At 46.2% G+C, this 23077-nt stretch overlaps 1 protein-coding gene across 7 annotated transcripts in view; it reads right to left on the bottom strand.

Moving 5' to 3' along the window:
- The window catches only part of HIVEP3 (HIVEP zinc finger 3), a 221950-nt gene that overhangs the window by 15657 nt on the left and 183216 nt on the right, over positions 1-23077 (bottom strand). For all 7 annotated transcript variants that reach the window (XR_011730444.1, XM_071767459.1, XM_071767461.1 and 4 more), the window contains 2 exons: positions 7452-7627; positions 1762-1860 (listed from right to left, as the gene is read on the bottom strand). Coding sequence is in view for 6 of the 7 variants with exons in the window: in XM_071767459.1 (XP_071623560.1) it covers positions 1762-1860; positions 7452-7627 (275 nt within the window). In the remaining variant the exon portion in view is untranslated. The remainder of the gene's footprint in view (positions 1-1761; positions 1861-7451; positions 7628-23077) is intronic.

Genomic DNA, 23077 nt, shown 5'->3' with positions numbered 1-23077 from the left:
AGCCAGGAAAGGTCAACAGTGTCATGACCAGCCAGCAACACAATGCAAACAGAAACCACCACCCTGCTCTGTGGCACCAAGAGTTATATCTGGGAATAAACACACTGTGACCCAGGCAGCCCTGTGCTCCCAGAGCTGGCATGTGCCATGATTCCTATAAATACAAACAACCTGCTGAATGCAACTGCAGATGACTCAAAATTTCACGAGGACTTGAGACCTGCAACCCCCTAAAGCTTCTTCCTCATCCTTTCCCTGCTGCAGCTCCAGCTCTGAACACTCAGGATCTTGCTAAAGGCAACAGAATAACAACCATAAAAACATCTAACTGCTCCCTGGAGACTCATAACCTAAACCTCCACAGCTGTCAGAGCTCAGCCTCCAATAATTTGAGTAAAAATATCTTTGTCGAGCTCAAACAGCAAAGTATATATGAGACATCCCCATGTTCCTTCATCTCACAGCCTGGAGATCTCCCTCACAGAGTGCTTATGGCCACCACGCTCCTGCCTGATGCTGCCCAGGCTCCCAGGAGGAGTCATCCCTGCTTCTCGGGGTGACTTCAGAGAAATTCAGCTGCAGATACTCTAAACCAGGCCGGAAATTACTAAACAGGAGAGTCATGCATCCTCCTGCTCACAGCACAGGCAGAAGCCTGAATTTACAGAGCCTTGGACAGTTTTTATGTGTGTTTGTGCATATGGAGATGAAAGAAATAAGCAGGTGAGTCAGGGTGAACCTATCTGCTTCTGAAGAAGAATAATGCCATGAAATGTCACAGCAAATGTTAATCCTGCTGGCTCCTTCCCTGCTGAGAAACCTTCCAGGTTATTCCTGACCTGGGTGATTCACCTGCACCCAACACACTCAGCAGCCCCTGGAAGTGAGGGATGGGGGAAGCAAAATCCCCATCCTGCAGAATCCCCACCCTACAGAATCCCCACCCTACAGAGTCCCTACCTTACAGCATCCCCACCCTACAGCATCCCCACCCTCCAGAATCCACACCCTACAGAATCCCCACCCGACAGCATCCCCATCCTGCAGTGTCCCCATACTGCTCCCCCAAGGTTCCCAGCAGTGGTGGGGGGGTCTGGTTTGGGATGGAAGGGACCTTAAATCCCACCAAGTGCCACCCCTGCCATGGTCAGGGACACCTCCCACAACCCAGGGTGCTCCAAGCCCCATCCAGCCTTGGACACTGCCAGGGATGGGGCAGCCACAGCTTCTGGGGGCAACCTGGGGCTCAGCACCCTCACAACAGAGAATTTCTTCCTAATATTTCACATCAATCTCCTCTCTTTCAGCTTCAAACCATTCCCATTTGTCCAAAGTCCCTCCTCAACTTTCCTGGAGCCCCTTCAGATACTGCAAGATGCTCCAAGGTCCTCCTGGAGCCTCCTCCAGGCTCTACAATACCACCTCAGCCTTATTGTGTGTGCATCCCACACCTGGAGCACTGAGCCAATGCAGGATGCTCCCAACCCATCTGTTTCCCAGTGCCTCTAGCTGAATCCAGCCAAAATCCTCAGACAAGGATGCACAACCCCCAGCAGGGACACACGGGCTCACAGAGTGTCCTGTGCCCCCTCACCCACCCCGTGCAATCAGAAATCCCCCTTTGGGTGCTGGAAGGAGTCTGGGGTGAACAAAACTGCTCCACCTCTTTGAAGGGATGCTCTGCAGAGCACGTCTCCTGCCTAAATCGGGTCCTCCCCTCTCCCAGCAGCAATCACGGGATTATCACATGAAAGATTTTACCTTCTTCAGCTTCCGGATCCACCAGTGAAGATACCAACACGCCCATCTCCTGACATTTTTTGCTGTGGGCTTTTGACTTCATATGTTTAGTCAGATTCCCTGAAAAGAAACAGAAAATAACAACTTGGTCACTAGGTCCATATGACTTCTTTCTTTTATTTTTTTTTTTTTTTTTTAAATTTTGTTTACTTATTTATTTACTTTATTTTCCCCCATTTTGCAAGCTCAGCAGTAACAAGTTTATAATTTGGCTCTGAACCCAACAAAGGAAGCTTCTACCTCCCCCCAGCTCACTGTCTGTGGCAAATACCCCCTTGCCACACTCAAGGCCAAAGTTCCCCTTTTCTTCCTTCACTTCTGTACTGGGGTGGAACAGGAGGAGCTGGGAGGGTTTCCGCCCCCTTGCTGGTTCTGTGCCACCTGAAAAAGCAGTTGGGGTACATGGTTGGGACTGGGGGGAGAAAGAAAAGTCCTGGATTAATTTCAGGTGTGATGGCGTAGCAAAGAAAAATGGGAAAGTTGGGAAGAGGCCCATGGAGGTGGCTGAATCACCACCATGATTTAGAAGCCATGGAGATGTGGTGCTTAAGGACATGGTTTAAGCACTGGGCTTGGCAGAGTTGGGTTAATGGTTGGCAGAGCTGGGTTCTGGTTGGACTCAATGACCTTAAAGAAGGATCCTGTGACACATCCCCATCTAGTATCATCAGAGAAGCTGTGGCTGCCCCATCCCTGGCAGTGCTGAAGGTTGGATGGGGCTTGGAGCACCCTGGGCTGTGGGAGATGTCCCTGACCATGGCAGGGGGGGTGCTGGGTGGGATTTAAGGTCCCTTCCATCCCAAACCAGTCTGGGGTTCTGTGTAGCACAGGGAAGTTATGAACTTGCTGTGAGGATGTGGTAGCACCAAGATGCCTGCTGGACCTCCCAGCCACGTTCCTGAGGTGCCACAGACCATGGTCTGACCAACAACCCCCTGAAAAAAATGATGCTGTCCCTATTGGGCATACTCCATGCTTTCTGCTCCTCCTATTAAATGTGGAGAGTTTAACAATAAAATATGACAGTAAACGACCAACTGCATGAGCTCAGCCTCCAAGGTGATGTTGGGATACAAACATGCACTGCTTTCCAGGACTGCAGTATTTTCATATTCCTCTCTTAAAATAATATGGAAGGAGAGCAACAGCTGCTTCACACCCCCACCACAGGACCAGCAGCAGGCTCGTGATTATAATTATTATAATACTATATGTTATTATGTAATAGTATAATATAATACTTTTCATCTCAGACAAGCCTTTGAAGCAGATTTTATGTGTGCATTAAATGATGGACAGACCTTGATTTAGGTCTCTGCATGGATAAAATATTCCAAAGTGAGACTCTACAAGGAGGAAAGCTTAAATGGATGTAATTTATTGGGCAAAAGATTTATTTTAAAAAAAATTCTTTTGGTATTATTTTTGTATGTATTGACTTAAAGATTAAAGAAGATAACTGGAACATCAAGCCTGCCTGTCTGTATTGATACAGCCAATAAATTATTACCCATCTTCTGGATCAAGTCCATCAGCTTGTGTTAGCCAAAACTTAATCTTCCAGAAAGGTATTCAGGCTGGATTTGCAGAGTTCAAAATATAGAAAATTAGCATATTTCCCATTGAGTCTTGTACTGAGATTTAATAGCTGCACTGTTTAAAAAAAAAAAAAACCAACACCTAATATTTCACTTGAGTTTGCCAGTTTTTGACTTCCAGCCCTCAGTCCTTTTTTATTTTTTTTTTTTTTTAATTTCATTTATTTTTACCTTTCCCTGGTAAGTTCAAGAGCCCTTTTGCTCACAGTGTTTCTTCTCCTGCCTGGACCACTGGGCTGTTTTCTGTTCCCAGCCTCCTGCCACGTAACCTAACGGAACAAGTGGCCAATTCCTGAGGATAATTCTGTCCTCCTCCCATCAGAGCTTTGGGACATCCCAAGGAGCTGGGGACCAAAGCCTCTTCCCAGCAGTGGCTCCACGGGGATGCTCGGATCCTTTCCATCTCCCCAGGGCCCCAGCACACCCAGGCTGCTGAGACATTTTGCAAATCCATACATCTCAATCTGCCCTGCTCTAACATCAGTTAATTCTGTCCAAGCTTTCCAGCAGTTGGACCTGCTGGGGAGTTTCCAGAAGAGGCTTAGGAGAGCTCTGAGTCTGCAGGAGGAGCAGTAGTAATGATAATAATAATAATAATAATAATAATAATAATAATAATAATAATAATAATAGTATTAATAAACTGTGCAGCCATAACCTTGCCTTTAAGGATTGAGGGGGTAATGCATTTAATATATTAATATGTTCAATAACCTCAGTGCCTGCCATGTGTTGATTTAAGGAACGGCAAACTAATTTATTAAAGGAAGACTACATCTGAGGACATGAAGGAGTCTGGTGTCTGGGAAGTGTGAGTGGACCAGACTATCAAATGGGTATCTTCAGCCAACAGGCACTGATGTCCTTTAAACCAACACCTTTTAAATTAATATGAAGCTCCTTGTCCCTGCTGACCTCCAAGCAAAGGCAGTGGCACAGACACAGTGAGCTGCTCCATACACTTTATCCAGAAATCTTATGAAATCAGGACCTGGGAGTCTGATGTGGGTCTGAATGAGAGCAGAAAATAGCTGTGGAAAAAGACCACGTCTGCACTGGAGGGGAATTAATGTATCACCCACATCCCCATGTCACCCAAGAGTGAGGTGAGGGGCTGAGCTTCCCTCTGGGTTCAGGGGATGAGTGCCAAGGGAAGGCTGGGGGCTCCTGGGGCTCCTCTGGGGAGGTGGTCAAGGGAAAATCTCTCCCTGACCTTCCTGAAAGGCAAAATGGTTAGAATTCAACATTTTCTTCACTTCCTTCCTGGTAAGAAAACAACGAAGAAGCTGCCTAACCTCTTTTAAACAAGCTCTTGGAGGCCAGGGTAACAAAACCTCTTAGGAGAGAGCTACCACAGAGGAGGTAGAGACACCTCATTAAAGAGGCAAGTTTATATCTGGTCCAGAGACATAAAATCAAATCATTCTTTGCAAACCAAATCTCCAAGACTGCTCTTTCCATCAGCTAAGTGAGCGCACAAAAATCCCATGGATTTGTGTAAAAAAAATTTCCCTGTAGTTCTGCAACCCAAAGGAACAGCTTTGGTAACAGCAACAGAAACACAGTAACAGCAGAAAACCAACAGAATTGGTGAAAAAAGGGGAGGATATTTAAGGCTCTTTCTTTTTGAGAAATTTTTTTCAGTTCTTGGAACACACATATGGGTTTCCAGGGGAGGGGAGTGAGGCAGAGGTACATTTTAACCAGATAAAGATCCTTATTAAAACTGATAATAAAAACAACAACAACAACAAAAAGTTTAACTGCTTCCAGCCTGCTTGAGAGTTTAGAGCATTACAACATGCTAGAGAGATCAACCACAGCCAAAATGAAGACAGCTCCACAGATACATCCCCCATGAGTTTACACTGAAAGCTAAAATTAACTTTGGAAAGATGATTTCAGTTCAGTTTATGTTTTTTGCAAGTGCAATCCAGCAGTGGGAGCTTCAGCTTCTCCATTCTGCAATTAACTGTGGTTGCAAAACTGCCCACCAGAAAGGAGGATCCCAATGAATCAGGACACAAAAGAACTTATTCCACATGTCTGCAAAATGAGCTCTGAAACCTCCAGTTCTGCAGACCTCCTGGACCTGGAGCTCGCACTCCATCACCACCAGCAATGATTCTGTCACTGGACTTGAACTGATGATTTTCTCAGCACACAAGGCTGAGCTTTTTCTCACTCTCCAGTAACTCTTCCAAAAGGTCCTTGTGTTCCCATCAGCAAAGCAAACAGTTCTACAAAAGCTATGTGGAGTATGAGCATGCCCACAGGACCCAACCAGGCTCTGACTGTCACCTCCCCAGCACTGAGTCATTTTCATGCAATTCCAAATTACCAGCATGCAACTATTTGTCCTGAAATCACTACTCTGGAGTCCTGCTCCCTCATGCACCCATAGGCAAAAAGAGATTTTTGCATTAAAATCCCAACCCTGGGGGTTTTTTGAAAGGAAGTGTGTCCCTGCTGCCTTCCTGGTGCAAGGTTTCTGCAAAGCTGAAGAAGGGAAGTCCCTTGGAAGCAAACATCTGTGTGCAATGTGCAACCAGCACAGTCTGTGCTGACACTTTGGGTGCTTCAGGGGAGCAGAGATGAAGGGCGAAGCAGCTAGAGAGATGGTGAGAAGGATGGTTTGATCTCAGCATCCTGAAGAAAAGCCTAACAGAAGCATGGTGGAAAGCAAAGTGAAGTGAGGGAAGAGGTTGGATGGATTCACCTTTCAAAGGCAAATCTCAGAAGGAAGTAACAAAAGCAAGAAGGAAAGAAAGAAAATGAATCAGAAGTAGCTCCAGGATGGAAGGTACAATAAGAACCATCACTTGGATCTGTTGCATGTGTCTGATGGGAAGCTGGCCTCAAATTCAGTATCACTTCCCCATGCCCCATCCACCTAGTAACAACCAACACCTTGTTACCCAGGAATCACCTCCCAGTTTCACCAACAAAGCCAACACCCTGCATCCCCCATCTAGCACCCAAGCACAGACACGATGTCCCCACCTCATCACCCTTGGGTGAGTGAGGGGCTGCACAGCACCCACTGCCCCCTCCCCAGCCCTTTGCTGCACCACTTCCTTGAGTAGCAATGGCTGTGGTGGGCTGACACTTTTATGGAGTTATTAACTCTCCCAACTCGGTCATTTTCTGAGGTTTGCAATGATGGACCTACAGACAATGGATGTTTTATATTTATGTCCAACTAGAATCAAGAAAACAAACTTGACATCTTTATTGCAAGACTTGCTGCAACCAAAGAGGGAGGGGAGAGCTTCCAAAGCCAAGGTGCCAGACTCCTGTGAGATGTTAAAGGGACCTGGGCATCTCTGGCACTTTTGAAAACCTCACCCACAGTCCCTCCGAAAATACTTATTTTCTTTTTTTTTTTGCATATGGTTTTGCGTGTTGCTGATAGAGGCCACTGAAGCAACGATGAAAGTCGCTTGCAAAGAACATCTGGTGGCTGTGAGGGTGTGGATCACTCATGGTAAAATGTCCTGGAATGGAGGCCTTTAAAGAAAAAGTCTATTGACATGATATGGAAAATGTCAAAGCTACATGCAGCTGCCAAGGATGGAAAGGTGTAGCACAATCAGAGCACCAGTACAAAAGCCACCCAAAGACTGTCTCCAGGTGCTTGGTCAGGGATGTTTGCCTGTAACCAGGAGCTCCTGCTCTCATTCTAGGGTGGTTTTCCTTACAAATCCCTGTTGGTGAAGCTGTATTTCAGGATCATTCCCTTTAAGAAGCAGAAAGAGGATGGTGCCCATGCCCTGCTGGGGCCTGGCACCTGCAGCCAGCACTCTCCACTGCCAGCATCACGCAGGGCTCATCCTCCTCCAAAAATTTCATCCAGTTTCAAATTCCCTCATCCCCCTCCCTCCAACTCCTGGAGTTTTCCAGACCCTTTGACTCCTGAAGTTTTCCAGACCCTTCAACTCCTGGAGTTTTCCAGGCCCTGGGAAAGCTTTCCCTTCCCCTTTGACGGTGCCCCCGAGAAGGCTTGGAAGTCAAGATACTAAGCAGAGGAGCCAGGAGCTGACTGTCTCTTACCTTTGGTTTTAAAAGCAAAGTTACAGTACTTGCAGACATATGGCCTGACGTCTGTGTGCGTGCGAATGTGTTTCTTCAGCATGCTGGGTTTCTTGCAGCGAATTCCACACTCCTCACATACATACTTCCCTCTTCCACGGCCTCGCACATACACATACTCTTCGTTTGATTTGTACCTATGAGCAACAGGTGTCATGATAAAAAAAAAAAAAAAAAAAAAAAAAGAAGATTCCCACCTCAAAAGTAATCACAACTCCACAACTCATCCTGGGTGTTAATTCAGCAGGTTGTTATTGACACCACCAGTCTCGTTGTCTCATTTACCATTTGCTAGTGCTGGATAATTAGGCTAAGTTCAAAATATCTTCAAAAGCTTTTGCCCAGCTGGCTGCCTCATCTGGAATATGTTCTTACATCCCATAGCTGCTTCTCTGTACAGAAAAATAGCTCAAAGTCTGAGATCAAGACACAGGGTTGCCCAAATATCCTGATTTTCCCCATTTTCAAGCACAACCTGTGACACTCATAGTAGTCTGAATAAGATGTTGCACAGTCCATCTGCCTGAATCATCTCTCTCTCAGCCTATGTTGTGTTTTAAAATACAGCAAGTCTGCCACTGGACCATGCAAAGTACTGAAAAAATACATCCTTGCTAAACCTCTTGTAACCCTTTGGGGAAACAGCAAAAGCCACCTGAGAAGACTCCTGTGCCACACTGCAAATTGTGGCCCCTGCACACAGAATGAGACACCCAGAATGGACACATACATTTTTAAAAAAACATTGTGCTAACCCTAAACATAAATACCACAGACTCCAGGCTCTTTAGCTTTGGCACACACCATGACTTGGGTAACCCAAGAGATTGAGGTTGCTCATCCTTCCTTCTCATTGTATATTCATTTAATTTCTGCCCATGCATTAGTGCACAGGGAAGGCTACATGATGGGGGGTTGAAAAATATTTGTGAGAGTGAGACAAATCCTTCAGCCTCCTGCCATTTATAGCAAATGGAGTCTGGAATTTCCTGTACTTGAAGCACAAGAAGAATAAGGTAACACAAAATTGGTCCCCACAGATTTTTAGGAGTCCAAATTTTTAAAGCATGGTTCTTCTTGTGACTCTTTTTTTTTTTTTTTTTTTCTATCCAGTATGAATTACATCTGGCCTTCAGAAATCTCAGAACATTCACTTTTGAAAATCAGACCTTCTAAAGCATCTTAATAGGGGATCCAAAGACACACATCACCATCAGTCACCTTCTAGTATTTTCACAATGAAGCTTATTCCAAACCTGAATGGTGAGAAAACAGCAGCCAGATTAGAAAAGTAACTGAACAGAAACAGCAGCACTAGGGATTTGAGCACCTAAATAACAGAAGATGGAGCTAGGCCTAAAAAAAGTACTGAGAATGAAAAAAAAAACCAAACAAAAAAACCATTTAAAACTGAGTAAAAAATACAAAGGCTATGAATTCAGCCCTGAACTGCCAGGATGATAATGGCATGGTCTGCACACAACAAAGTGCATCCTAGCTACTCACAAGTGTGAATTGAAAAGCGGGGAAGTTATGAGCTCCTTGATCTCCCACCCAGGCAGATCACACCTGGCCCTGGCTTCATCCTGTTCCATTCACTTCAGAACTGTGCTGGCTCATTTCCATTCCACATGGGGGTTTGGAGGACTACAGCAAGTAGTTGTACCTACTCCACAGCAAATTCAGAACAATTTTCCTGGGTGCCACCAGGTAGAGGTGAGTTCTGCACTAACTCTTCTTCCTCTACTGCCAAGTCCTGGGCTCTCTGCCCCAAACTTTTATCTCCAAGAAGCTGAGCCCCTGCTTTGCTTCACAGGAGGGATGTGAGCAGATGCTTGTAAAGATGAGGAGTTGCTCATGCATCAAGGTGATGAAGTTGCAGATCTCCTGTGTAAGTTCAGACACAGACTAGAGAAAAGAGAGGAAAAATGGGTGTCTAGATAGCCCCAGTCTAGCCTAAAATACCAGTAACAGCACCAGCATGACCAGGTCTGGGTGTCCAACAGCTACATATGGGAGAACATCAAATATTTCTGTCCTTGAAGTTGTCCAGACCATAACCAGGGTCATCTGGCAGCCCAGATAATGACACACATTTTATCTCTTGTAACTGAAGCCACAGCAATGCCATCCACACCCCCTCCCTGAAAAAAACCACCAACCCAAACCAACCAAACCACAATAAACCCACCCAAACCTCCATCACAGGTTCTCATTATCTGGGAGTGGGACTGAGCTGGTGTCTGGAGGGCAGAGTCTGTCTGCCAGCCTCCACCCCAGCAAGCCCAGCTATCCCCAGACACCAGGTACACAGAATTAATTGTTAGGGACAGCCAAGCTCCCACCTTCAGTCAGTGACTCGATGGTAAAGCAGCAAAAGGAACCCAGGAATTCTGCTTTCTCTTTTCCTGATCAAATTTGTATTTGAGGCTTCCTCCTCCCTTCTTTCTGTCATTATGCTGGTAATCGCCGGGTCATTTTAAAAATGAAATTGCTCCTTTATCAGCTTTGTAGCTGCACTACCCTTAATTACACTCTTACATAGAAATCTCTGATTCTCTGTGTCCAACAGTCCCCCTGTCAGCCTCATTAAAGCCGCCAGGGCTGCCTCTCCCTGGAGGAAAAGGGACACATGATTTAATCTGAAATTAAAGCTTGCAGGTTATCTGACACTCTGTGGGGCTCACCTATCCTTCAACACAGATATTTTTCTACAGCTCCCTGAGACTACATGGAAAACACACAGTGGGAGGGAGAAACAGAAAAAGAAAGGTAACCTAGAAAGGCACCAAACCAAACAAGCAGAAAGCCAGGGAGGTGACACATAACATAGAGATGGTTGCTGGAAATGCCATCTGCCTAAGTTGAAGGCTCGACTGTGTTTATGGAAATAATTAGTTCTATATGAAGCTGGTTTCTCTGTGGATCTGAGAGGCTCACATGATTTGCAGCTGAAAGACAAACCCATGCCAGCTCACTTGACAGGAGGTTTACCCCAGCCAAGGGACCTTTCTGCTCCATAAGGTTTGCTGTAACCAGACCCCTCTAATACCCACAGCTGGAGTTTGTGTCAGCAGATGAGGGCTCCTGTTCCAGAGCATTGTGGAGTTCATACAGCTGGAGTTAGCAGCTCACTCCTCCTACAAAGCCTCAGCTCCCATATAATAATAATACCAAGATGATTTGAAACTCAGGAGGTTGGCCATTATGAGCTTGAAGACTAATTTTGGAAATAGTTCTTTCAAACAGACAAAAAGGTAAAAATTCAGTCATTTGATGCATTTTTGAAAGGTCATTTGCTGTGTTCTACTAGTTAATGCACAACTGTTGGATTCTATGCAACTGCGAGATGCACTTTTCACAGCCCCAGGACCTGGCACAGCTGTGGCAGCACCAGGGAGAGCCACATTCAGAGACTTGATGGCCCCAAAACTATCCATCACTGTCAGAAGCCAAAAGAAACTCAACAGTGGGAAAATGTGAACCTGGAGACAGCTTTGTCTCAGCTCTTTCCCTTAAACCAAAAATATGGTTTAAGGGAATGAACCATTCACTTCCCTGCAGGCTCTAGGAAGCTGAGGTCTCACCATGTGCTGTTACAAACACCTGATTGGCATTTGTAGCCACAGACACTTTTTTTTTTTTCCCCTCAGTGCTGTGAGCCACATCTCAAATCTTTATGTGGCTGAAAACCACACAATTAAACCTCGGAGACCAGCAGGGGAAGGAAGTTTGGTGGTTCACAGGCAGGAACAGGGTAGGTTTCTGGGGGAGCCATCGCTTCGTTGTGAGACACACTTGGGCTGAACCCCCCCTTCCCTCCTGCTTGGAGAACCCCCGGGGATTTACCCTGGCTTGGGAAGTCCCTGCCAACCTGTCCTTGGGGCTTACAGCCTCAGCACAACAGCTGCACTTACATTATTTACAAGCCACAGGCACTGATTTTGTGCATTTGCAGAATTTGCAAGCTCAGTAATGCCTCTTGCTAAAGAACACCCCTGCTCAGCTTTGCAGTGACTGAACAAGTATTTCCTCGACTGGTTTTGACATTTGTTAACCTCACTTGTTTGTCTTTTGGATTTCTGGTACAAAGTAATAGGAATCAGATACCTGATCCCTTCCTGAGCTGCTGCATTTAGTTCCCAGTTGAGTGAACCCAGCAGCTCCAGTTGTTGCCTTTGGAGAATGTCTGTTGGTTTTATTGATGGCACATTGTACCTGTCAAAAAGCTGCCCACTCATCTGGCTTGGATAAAGCATTTGCAAGTTCCTGACAGTCTACTCTGGTACTAAACAAACCTAATTTATGTTTTATGCCACCTGCAAAATTTGCCAGTTCAATGATAAATGTGGAACACTTAGAATGATTACCAGGAAGTTTATTGCCTTTCTCCCAGTTCCTTGTGAGATGATTGGAACACTTCTTCCCCGGGGATACCTGTGATACCCACTGTGACACCACGTGCAGCAGAAGTCCTTGTCCTCACCCACTGCTTGTCCAAGGGGAAACACAGGGTGGGAGACAGGACAGGGCTGCAGCCCATGTTGAGGGTCACCCCAGGCAGAGGTGTGTCCCCAAGGTCAGACAGTTACTCTGAAATCTCCCTTCCCTCAAACCAGGCTACAGCAGAACAAACACAAGGATTTATTTCCCAAATCCAGACCAGACAATGTTATTTCCAGGCTCATAAAACCTTCTAGTATCCCTATTTACCAGACAGGGTTATTGCACCAAAACAAACAAAGGATCTTCTGAAGAATGATACAGCAAGGCAGGGAAAGAGCTGGGGATGGATACAGGGGGACCTGGCACAGGAACCTAATTCCCTGGCAGCAAGAGTGGATGTTTTGCAAACAGCACTTGACAATCTCCAGTGAAACTGCAGAGGAGAAGTCTGAGATGGATGAGATGCTGCCACCCACACCAGACCTAAACCAAGAAGTCTGCTATGAAGGTGTTACTATGAACATCATCTTGTTCTTCAAACAGCAAGCACAAGCAGCCTCATCAGCATCCCAGATAGGGTTGAACACTAGAAGATTTACACTGTCCAAGATGAGCACCTCACAGGCAGCAAACCCAGGGCTCCTTCTGCCTGGTGGAACACTGGAGTAGGGACAATCTTCAGCCAGAGGTACAAGACAGTGCCTGCAGCAACAGGACCCTCATTTGGGGTTGATAATAAATCAGCATAAACCAAAAAATCAATGGCCAAGCTGGCTTGGACTGGGGGGCAATCCCACAGGGGCTGAGCCACCACTCCCATCCCCACATGTGTGGTGACTTGAGTGCATGGATCCCTTCACCAGTGCAGGAGAGGGGGATGGAGGTGCCCCATTAAACTCCTCCCTCTTATGGTTGAGAGTGGACAGCAGGCTAAAATGTTCCAAACAATTCACTGCTGCTGGCTGCTAAAACTAAAGAAGGCAAAAGTGCAGAATTGCCTGTGCCAACACCCACATTAACAAAACAAATAGAATTAAAAGTGTTGCTCAGCTTTTCATGGCAAGGTTCCAGGTGGGATTAAGGTCTTTGCAGAGGACACAGCCACCAGATCAAGCAAACCAAACCCAGAATTTCCCTGTGTGAACCCCTTTCAGCTGGGCTGAATAACTGTAGAAGTGTCTCCTGGACTCTGAAAGTGACCCTGGTGAGACTATGAGCCCAACTACATGGAAGAAGGCATGGTGTAAATAAACCTGCTTGTGGGCTTCTGTTGTCCTTCCTCCCATGCCCTGTCACACTGAGAGGACATCACTCCATGCCCCTGTAAAGCTTTCCAGTAGTTTTCATGCCCTCCAGCCCCCCAGTAGCTTCTTCAGGTGCTGGAAGATGCTCTGAGGTTTCCCCAGAGCAGATCAAACCTTTTCAAAGAAACCCTTTGAAGCATTTTGCATAGGAACATATTCAGCCTCACCAAAGTGCAGCACTTGGAAGATGAGGGTGTTGCTTATGATGCTCCTATCTTCAGATGATCACAGAATCATGGAATCATAAATGTCAGGGGTTGGAAGGAACATCTAGAGATGATCCAGATGATCCCAGGGCAGCCCACACAGGAACACATCCAGGGGGGGTTGGAAAGCATCCAGAGAAGGAGACTCCAGAACCATTCTGGGCAGCCTGGGCCAGGGCTCCCTCAGCCTCACACTCCAGAAGTTTCTCCTCATCTTGATGTGGCACTTCCTATGTTCTGGCTTCAACCCATTATTCCTTGTTCTATTCCTGGGAACCACTGGAAAGAGATTGGCCTCATCCTTTTGACACCCATCCCTCAGATATTTATAGACATTCATCAGATTCCCTCTCCGCCTTCTTTTCTCAAGGCTGAGCAGCCCCAGGGCTTTCTTCCCAGCAGAGATGCTCAAGTCCCTTCCTCATCCTTGTAGCTCTAATCCTGATCAAAGAACCATCAGATTTCTTGCAGGTGACTCCCTTCTGTGCTGTTTTCCTGGAGGCCAGGACACTACTCCCACAGTCACTAGGACAGAAGAAGTAATGCCAGCACCTCTGCTCTCATGGAAACAGCTCTGCTGAGGAGCCCCATGGAGGAAAATGACCCCACGCCTTCCAGCAACACTGCTCCCCAGGATGACCAAATGCATATTGATTCCATAAGAAATTCTAAAAGGCAATTTCAGGAATAAACTCATCACCCTCATTTCCCCTCTGAAGGACTCTGAGTGTAGATAGGAGGAATGTTCTGGTATTGCAATTAAAAAAAAAACCAAACCACAAAAAAACCCCACCACACAGGACAGCTCAGGCCTAAGCTACCCTTCCTGCTTTTTATAATATCCCTGGTGGGTCCACTCATCTCAGATTTAACCTAAGGCAAGTTTCCACATTTCTTTGAATGGGAAACAATGAAGTGGGTGTACCCCCACCGTGGGCTCCCTGTGATCCCAGCTCTGTCACCACGACCTTGGTGGCACTGGGGCTGTGCAGGACATGCCAACTGCTTCAGAAGTGATGCGAGCACCATGGGTGGTCAAGGCACTGTCCAAAAGGAGATCAGTGATTGTCCAGCCTGCCTACAAAAAATGAGCACAGGCAGAGCCCACGGATCATTGCAAAAAGCCACAGGAGTTGCTTCCTATAGCAGTGCCCTGTGATCAGGCAGCCAGACCACCAGGATGTGGGGAGGTCCCTGTAGAAACATCAAGTCAAAGGAAATCTCTCTTGATGTCACCACATCTGGGACATTGTGAGCAGGTTTTTGCAATTCAACATCTGAGGGACGCCAGCAAACCAAAAGGAAAAAAAAAAATGGGAGGAAAAACAACAACTCTGGTGAAGGGGCTGGATGCAAAGCTGAATTTGGGAGGAAAGCATACAAGAAGTGAATGATTCAAACATTGTACTGAACCATAGAGAGTAAAAGATCTCGGGACAGGCTAACAACCTGGAAAGATACACATGATGGTCAGGATGGAGAGACATATCTTTGCTAGTGACAGTTATCCTAAGAACTACCAAGAGAAACCAAGAAATGGGAAATTTAAGCAAAATGTGAAAAAGTATGGGCATTGTCTTCAAGTAGGCTTATCCTGCATCAAAGAGTGGTGTGGAAAAGCAGTGTAACACCTCTTGAATGTTCAGCCTTCAAAGCACCTTTCACTGGGCACAGCTTCTTGCTGTGACTTCACTGGAAGAGCTGCCAAAAAAGTTGACACCTCTGTAACACCCAGAGTGGTCTCCAGAGAGCAACCTGAGTGAAAGCAACACAGAAAAAATGCATAAACAACCTGAATCCACACAAGAAGTTTAAAGGCATTTCTCCAGCAGGAAAAGCAAATCCTTTGGCCAGTAGAACCTATTTTGATGGAAGATATGTTGTGGGCTACAGGGACAAGAGGATCTGGAGCTGCATGAGCTGGTCTGCTCCACCAACAGATGCAGCATCTGATCCCTGACCCTGGAGCTGGCCCTTGAGCAGTGGGGAATGCCCAAGGCAGAGACCATGGGACTTCCTTTGGTTAAATTCATCCAACACAGAGCAAACCAATCCATGGATGCAAAAATGTAAAACCAGCACAGTTTTACATTACTCTTCCAAATGTTACGCTTGAGTGAAAGTTTGATTCAATTTTGGGTTGTGGCACCAGGCCTTTTCTAGTCTATTAGGAGAAAAATTACACTTATGCTCATTATGGCTCTAGCTGCTGTCACACAACTTCACCCTCCCAAGGATTTAATCATCTAATTCTCATTGCAAGCCACTATAAAAACACATCTATTTCAGGCTGCCCAGGGCAGGGCTGGAGTCCCCATCATCCCTGGAGGGGTTTCAGAGCCCTGGAGATGTGGGGATGAGGGACATGGGGTGGGGGTGGGGTGGGCAGTGCTGGATTAACTATTGGACTTGATGATCCAGAGGTCTTTTCCAACAAAAACAATTCTATATAATCCTATACAACAGAGCCACAAAAACTGCTCAGATTAAACTTGTTCACTGCTGGATGTCTGCTTTGTGATATCTGTTTTGCACTTATTGTCTCACGGGGCTTCAGCCCATCCTCTTTAATGGTGCACTGACTTCTGAAAGTCTTTGGCACAACTGCCTTTACAGAGACCTCTACATCTCCATTCCCACGGCTCAGTCTGCGCTGGACTTGAGGAGCATCACAGAAAAAATCCATAAGGAGAACAGGAATGGTGAATGAAAGCTTCCTCTGAAGTTCCTCTGCCATTACGTGCTGCAGAAGTTCCTTGGGGAACACCATCTCCCTCTCCAGTTTGGAATGACACTGGAGCACTCAGCTCTCCACGTAGGTCCATGGGTCTTGGGAGGGGTGTGCATGGGCTGTTTTTATCCCCATCCTTTTGTTACTTAGCAATAGAAACCCAAACACTTCTCCTCCAAGTGTAGAAGGCTTCCAGCAGCTCCAGCAAGGGCCCTGCAGGGAGTATTGGGTTTCATTCACTTCTTCACCAGCGACATGAATACCCATCCATTTGGCACAATAAAAACTGAGTGTCTAAGGCTGCCTGCTGGTAACAATAACACAGCCCCCATCCAAGCAGCAGCCTGGTTACGCTCTGAAATAACAGGAAAGACCTCGATTTCAAAGAATCTTGGACCTGAACCTGATACCCTGCACATTAGAAAGAACTCCTTGAAGACAAAAACACTTGATTTCCAAATGTCTTCACAAGACAGCCCAGACAACCTTACTGCCAATCCCATGTGGAGCTCCAGGAGAAGCCAGGGAGCTGGTTGGAAGCAGTAAGGTGTTTTGGCAGGAGAAAAGGTCCCCTTTGGAGTCTGAAGCCCTTCAGAAACACTCAAACAAGAAGGTGCTATGAATGGTGCTGGTGTCATCTGCCAAGTCCTTCCAGGTTTCTCACCACGTGTTTCCCTGGGCTAACCTGCCCATACCTCCAGACATCAGAGGGTCTCTCCTTGCTAGCAGAACCTTGGGGGTTCCAGCCAGCTGACTTCCCAGTTCTGTCCCTCAGTTCTGCTGACCACAGACTGCTGGGAGGTGGAGTGGAATAGTCTGGTTACACCAAGTCTAACACTTACCTAAGTGAGGTCCAGCTCCCCAGTGAAAGCACTTAATAAATAAAAACAATGAATAATAATACACTAGATTTACTTCTAAAGCATGGGAGCCAAAAAGCCTCAGGCTATATCGAAATGTAGTAAACAAAAACAAGACCAGCTGAATCGTCTCTTTTTTCCCCAAAGATAACAAAATCATATATATAAAAAAAAAGCATAGTAAAGACAGCCTGAAAACCATTAGTAACAAAAATACTCAGTGAGTATCATTTTCTGGTCTGTTCTTTCCCTTATCATCAGTAGGTATTGATGGCTGATGAATTTCTGGTCTCCAGATATAAATACCACTGACAAAATACCCAAAGCCACTCAGGTTATTATGACATCTTGACATCCTGGAGGATCCAATGGATTTGGTTTAGATTATCACCTAGAAGCAGACCATTATCAGCCCTCATTCTTCTCTACAAGACATAGGGGTTAATGAAATTATGCCCACTATTCTGTGAGACAGAAAAATGCTTCATGGAAACACAAACCTCAGACTCATCCCAAGCCTTTACCCAGGCTTCAAACTGGATCTGAGACAAACCAGTTTGTAAGAAGGGATTTAATTATTTCTCATTTCCTGTGCTTCCTGTCTCCTGTCAAGGCCAAGCAAGGAAATGAGGACTAATCCCAAGGAGACCTAAGACACCATCAGTCCAACTGCACAGCAGAAACACCAGGAACTGCATAAGGAAGTTTTGTCCTACCAAATCTCCAGACAGGTAAAAGATTCCAGATGAGCTGGAATGAAGTGTCTTGAGCCCCAGGCACTCATCTGGACAAGCAGAACCAGAAGATTTTAAGCCCTACTTGTCTCTAAAAGTGATGAGGTATCACACACACACCCCCCCCCTGAGGGGAGGACCTGTTCTGTGGACCACCTGGCAGGAGGAAACCATCAGTCCTGCTGAACCCATGAACACCAGGCTGCTGGGAAGATGTTGGTCCAGGGTTTCTATAGCCCAAATCCAGGCTGTAAGCCATCTGTCCTCAAGCCAGTGCAAGAGCTTGGACAGGGGCTGAGAGCAGGGTTGAACAGAGGGCACGAGCTGGGTCCATGCATCAGAAACAAATCAGTGACCAAGGCACTGAGCTCTTGCCAGCCAGGCAGCTCACTCCTCCAGCCCTGGTGCTCTGAGTTTGGTGATTACTGTTCCCACATCTGTAAGAAATCACAGATCCCTGCGGACCACCCTCCACCAGCCATGCAGCACACAATGTCAGCCATCCCGTGGCTTTCCAGGGCTGCTGACTGCAGGCTGAGGAGTGCTTCTGGAAGTGCCCCTTCCCATCCCACTGCTCCTCCCCAGGGCATCTTCAAAGTCAGAATTTCTGACTTCAGCAACTGAAAAAAAAAAAAAAAAGTTTCCCATTTCCTTCTTCTCCTGCTATTACTGCAAAACCCAAGACATCCCAGAGAGAAGGAGCTGGATCCTGTTCTCCCTTGCACATCATCACCACAACGATTTAGGCAGCTCCAATGGCACACACAGAGCAACTGGGGCAGCAGAAGGGTAACTGGGGGTAGAGCCTTCAGTACTCATGATGATGTGTGAGGAGGTAAGCAGAGCCAAAATTGTGCTTGCAGGACCTCCAGTTAAAAATTCTTTTAACTTGGAACCAAAGCACATTAGATACCACAATTATTCAGGAAAAAAATCTGGAAAACCCATAATGCTATTTTCCCAGTCATTTTTCAGAAGAAGAAGGAAGAAGGAGGAAGAAGGAGAAAGAAGAAGAAGGAAGAAGAAGAAAAAAGAGAAAGAAGAAGAAAGGAGAAGGAGAAAGAAGAAAGAAGAAGAATGAAAAGAATGAGGAGAAAAAGAAGAAGAAAGAAAAAAGCAAAGCAGAAAGAGAAAGAAAAAGGAAAAAAACCCACCTCTCTCTTAGGCATCTGTGTTTAGCCAGTGCATTAGATAACTGCTGTGCAGAAGTTTCAGTGTATAATGATTATAATAATAATAAGTACAATTATACCAAAAGCACCCTCTTCTGTAGCTCCAGCAGCATCTGTACACACCCTAAGTAATTTATTTTAGAAGTCTCTAAATCTCCTCCAGCCACAGACAGTCTCACTTACATCCTCCTACTTGCAGAGCCCCTTTCTACAGCTCCAGTTTTACAACTCCAGGTAACAGATCCATGACATGCAAAATGTTTTGGTAAGCCCCAGCAGCAGAGTGGTTCTCATGGGACCACGCAGGTCTCACTGCTCCAGCCCCCACTTTCCAAGGATGCAACTCAACCCCCTCCCCAAATTCTTCCAAGGGCCACGGGATCACCCGGGTCCAGCTGTTCCCAGATGTTGTGCCACGCTCTTGGGGAGATCAGGGAGATGAGCAGCAAAGCAGCTGGGAAGTGAGGCAGGCAGGGATAGAGACACCCCAGATGCAGACACACCAGCAGTGTGGATTTCACTCCAAATGTGAAGCTGGTGGGAGGAGAAGACCAACTCCCAGGTCACTCAAGGAAAATACCACGGGTCTGACCACCTCCCCTGTGGGTTAGAAGGGACGATGAAATAATCCCTCCTTGGAAAGTTTCCCATGGAAATCTCACATGAGATAAGACACGGAGAGAAAGAAAAAACACAAACAAACATGCTAGGGTTTATGTGTGGAAATAGTGGAGAGCAGAAGGTTGGGGGGAAGGAACAGAGTCTTTAAACAGGATGAAAAAATATATATTAATAAAAGTCCCCTAGGAGCCCCAAGGGCTGCTGATGACTTTACAAGACTTTGAGTCTCCAACATCCATCCCAAGCAGCACTGTCTGGAAGCTGTCACAGTGAGGATGCTTTCTGGTAGTTCACAAGACACCAGTGACTGCATCCGAGCTCCATGGCTCATGTTCCCAGGCTGTTCTCCTTGCCTTGTCTGCTGGGGGTCTCTTGTGTACAGATTTTTACATGAGACCCTTGGGCTTGCTTCCAGCTCAGCCTCTGCTGGAAGATGTGCTGCTGCCTGCAGACAAGACAAGGCTAAACTCTGCAAGAACTCATGGTGACTCCTCCTCAAAACCACCCATCTCATCTTCCCCTCTCCTAGATAAACACAGAGTGGCAGGAAGCTGCCAACAACCACCAGCACTCGTGGGATCACCACCCAGCTGGGAGTTCCCTCTCCAGGGCCATCCGCAGAGGAACTGGGAGCCAGCAGATTCCAGGCACAGTTCACAAACCCACTGCTCCAGATGTGACCTCAGCTGCTGGAGGCTTTGGAGGTTCTGGTGACACAACTGACACTTCGAAGGAGATGGCAAAGCTGCAGAGACTGTGTTGAAATCACTGTCTGCTGGCACAGCCTCTGCTCTCCAGCCATTCTGGGCTGTGCAGGAAAAGGACCAAGATGTTCTCTTCTGAAGGCAGTGGGGGCAATTCGAAACTATTTTAACTTCACTAGAAGGACTAAAAACTCCTTGAGCTTCAGCAGAGAGACACAAGGATGGTTTATGCTGAGGTCCCCTGGGGACTAGCAGGCAGGGTCAGAAATCACTGTGACTGCGATGGTGAAGCTGAGCTACAGGTTGCAGATGTTCACAGATGGGGACTGGCATCTCCCTGAGCTCTTCTGTTTTCATAGGCTGCTCCACCTGCAAGTACCCTTTGCAAAGTATCAGCACCATCCATGCTAACAGGGCCACAGGTTTCCTGGGTGTTTTGCTTGAGTGAGCTTATTAAACTCCTTGGTAACATCCATATAAAGGTCCAACTTGCACAAATACCCACAGCTCTTAATGCCTGCAATGAGCTCTGCCCATCACTCAGCACCTTGGAAGATTAAGTCCTTTGGGTGACACCCTGAATCCCAGCAGAGCACCGTAAGAGCTCAGCCTCTCACAACCTTGAAAACCACACACTTCTGCCATCAAACTGTTTGTTTAAATAGGAATGGCAAGCAGTTCACAAACACTGAAAACCACTGGGTTAACTGCTGATCTAAACCATCTGCAAGAAACATTTCCTCTTTGAATGTGCTGCTACTGTGCTGCTGTCCCAACCAAGAGTTACACAAATGAGCTCAGTCACATCCAGAGTCTACAAGAAGCCAAAGCACCCAACAGACAGAAAGGTTTAGAGAAACTTGGCTGTGGGCATCTGATTATTCCCTCATGTTTGACATACCAAGTCATGAATAAAGTACAGAACCAGGAGCACCCAAGCATTCAGAGACACATGAGCTTCCAAGAAACCAAACCACAGTGCACAGAACCCCAGTGAAGATCATCAGGTTATCCAAGACCCTGCCTGTAACCTCCCCACAGAGTAAACCCTGCTTCCAATTCATAAAAATCTTACAGTTCTTCAGTCATCTCTCTACATCAGCACAAACAGCAAAACAGAGCAGCAAAAAAATCACATTGCCTTTGTCTGAGGCTCTACAAGCCAAGCAGCAGTTACAGTCACTCTGGATTCATATTTTGACATGTAAATCCAAATCTCCCCCTTGGTTCTAAAGAGGGACCCTGCATCCTACCCTTCCTCTTCACTCGATAGATTCTGTGGAACTGCTTGAGCAGCAGCAGGTCCTCCAGGACAGGGAAATTACTCTAAACACTTGCAGTGAGTAATCACAGCTTTTCCCCATTCCTTCATCCTGGACAAACTGAGCTGGGCTGCCAGCAGCCTCATAGCACATCATGATCCAGAGATCATGGGACTGGGATTAGCTCTGTGTTTGAGATGCATCCTCCTGCACCACAGAGCCCCAGTGAACTCCTCCTCGAAAAGAGACTCAAACTGAAAAGCAAGAAAACAGGTTTTATCATTAAAAAAAATCCAACAACCTAGAAGCATCACTTTCAAATGATGAAAAGCAACTTGGGAGGATGGAATGGTTAAAAATAAAAATAAAGTTAATATGCAGCCCTGCCCATCACATCCTGCAGTTGGATCCTTGCCTCCAGCAACTCGCTGGCTTTCTCAGCAGCAGCAGACTCTGCCCATGCCCTCTGCTCCCTCTTTCCATCTGCTCCTGCCACGTCCCCCAGGCTCTCAAACCTCTCCCCCCTCAAGCAAGCCCAGCAGCATCCCACAAGGAGGAATGATCTCACCTTCCTTGCCCAGCATTGCACCTCCTCCAGTTGTGCAGATGAACAATGATGATTATAACCATCACAGATCCAGTGACATCCTGGGATGGGTCAGGACAAAGCATAGAGGCTGAGCTGCTCTTCTTCCAGCAATAAACCAGGAAGAGTTGGGAAAGCTTTCTTAAATGTAGAGTCTGGCTTTCACAGTCCCACTACTGCAGGAAGCATCAGGCTCTGCTCAGCTCTTACAAGCATTCTTACCACCAGTACAAGTCGTGTGCTCTCTTCCAGATAATGTGAAAAAGCAAATCTTTTCCACAAGTAAAATCTGAAATCCAAACTGGGAGCAGGGAGTGCTTGCTTCCCAGTGCCAGGGACATGGTCCCTCTCCAGCTGAAATCCAGGGGGCAGATTTCTTAGGATTCATGCCCTTAAATGGATGAAATTTTTCTTTTTAAATCTGGTTTAGGCACACTTTACTCTCAGACCTCTATCATTTCCATCATGTAAAATGTTCCCAAGAATGTCTCGTCCCATCTGTCATCAGTGGGATTCTCTGGTGGTTGATAATAAAGAGAATTGAAAATAAGCTGCTACATTTGTGAAGATTAAAAAAAAAAACAAACAATCAATCAATAAAACAAACAACAAATGACCAGGCAGGAATCAGATTCTAACATCTAACATCTACCAGAAGAAACTTGCCTCCTCAAAAGCAATGTTTTCATCACCAGGAAGGGACAGAAAAGGAAGTCCCAAAAAGCCAGTTCAGAATTATATTCTCAGAGTCATCTTCCTGCCATTTACTTCATGGAATATGAAGTGAGTAATAGGCAGCTAGGTCTGGGTCTGTCTGTTTGAACATCAGGTTTCTAATTGATTGCACAGCACTTGGAATCTATTAAAGGGCTTCTATAAATTCCTTTTCTCCATAGGAGAGGCTGCCTAGATATGCAGATGTTAAGTACTGGCTAATCCTAAGTAAACCTGGTAAAAACGT

The sequence above is a fragment of the Heliangelus exortis genome, chromosome 24 (genome assembly GCF_036169615.1).
Source record: "Heliangelus exortis chromosome 24, bHelExo1.hap1, whole genome shotgun sequence".
In the NCBI taxonomy this organism is placed as follows: Eukaryota; Metazoa; Chordata; class Aves; order Apodiformes; family Trochilidae; genus Heliangelus; species Heliangelus exortis.
This window is presented reverse-complemented; position numbering and strand designations above follow the sequence as displayed.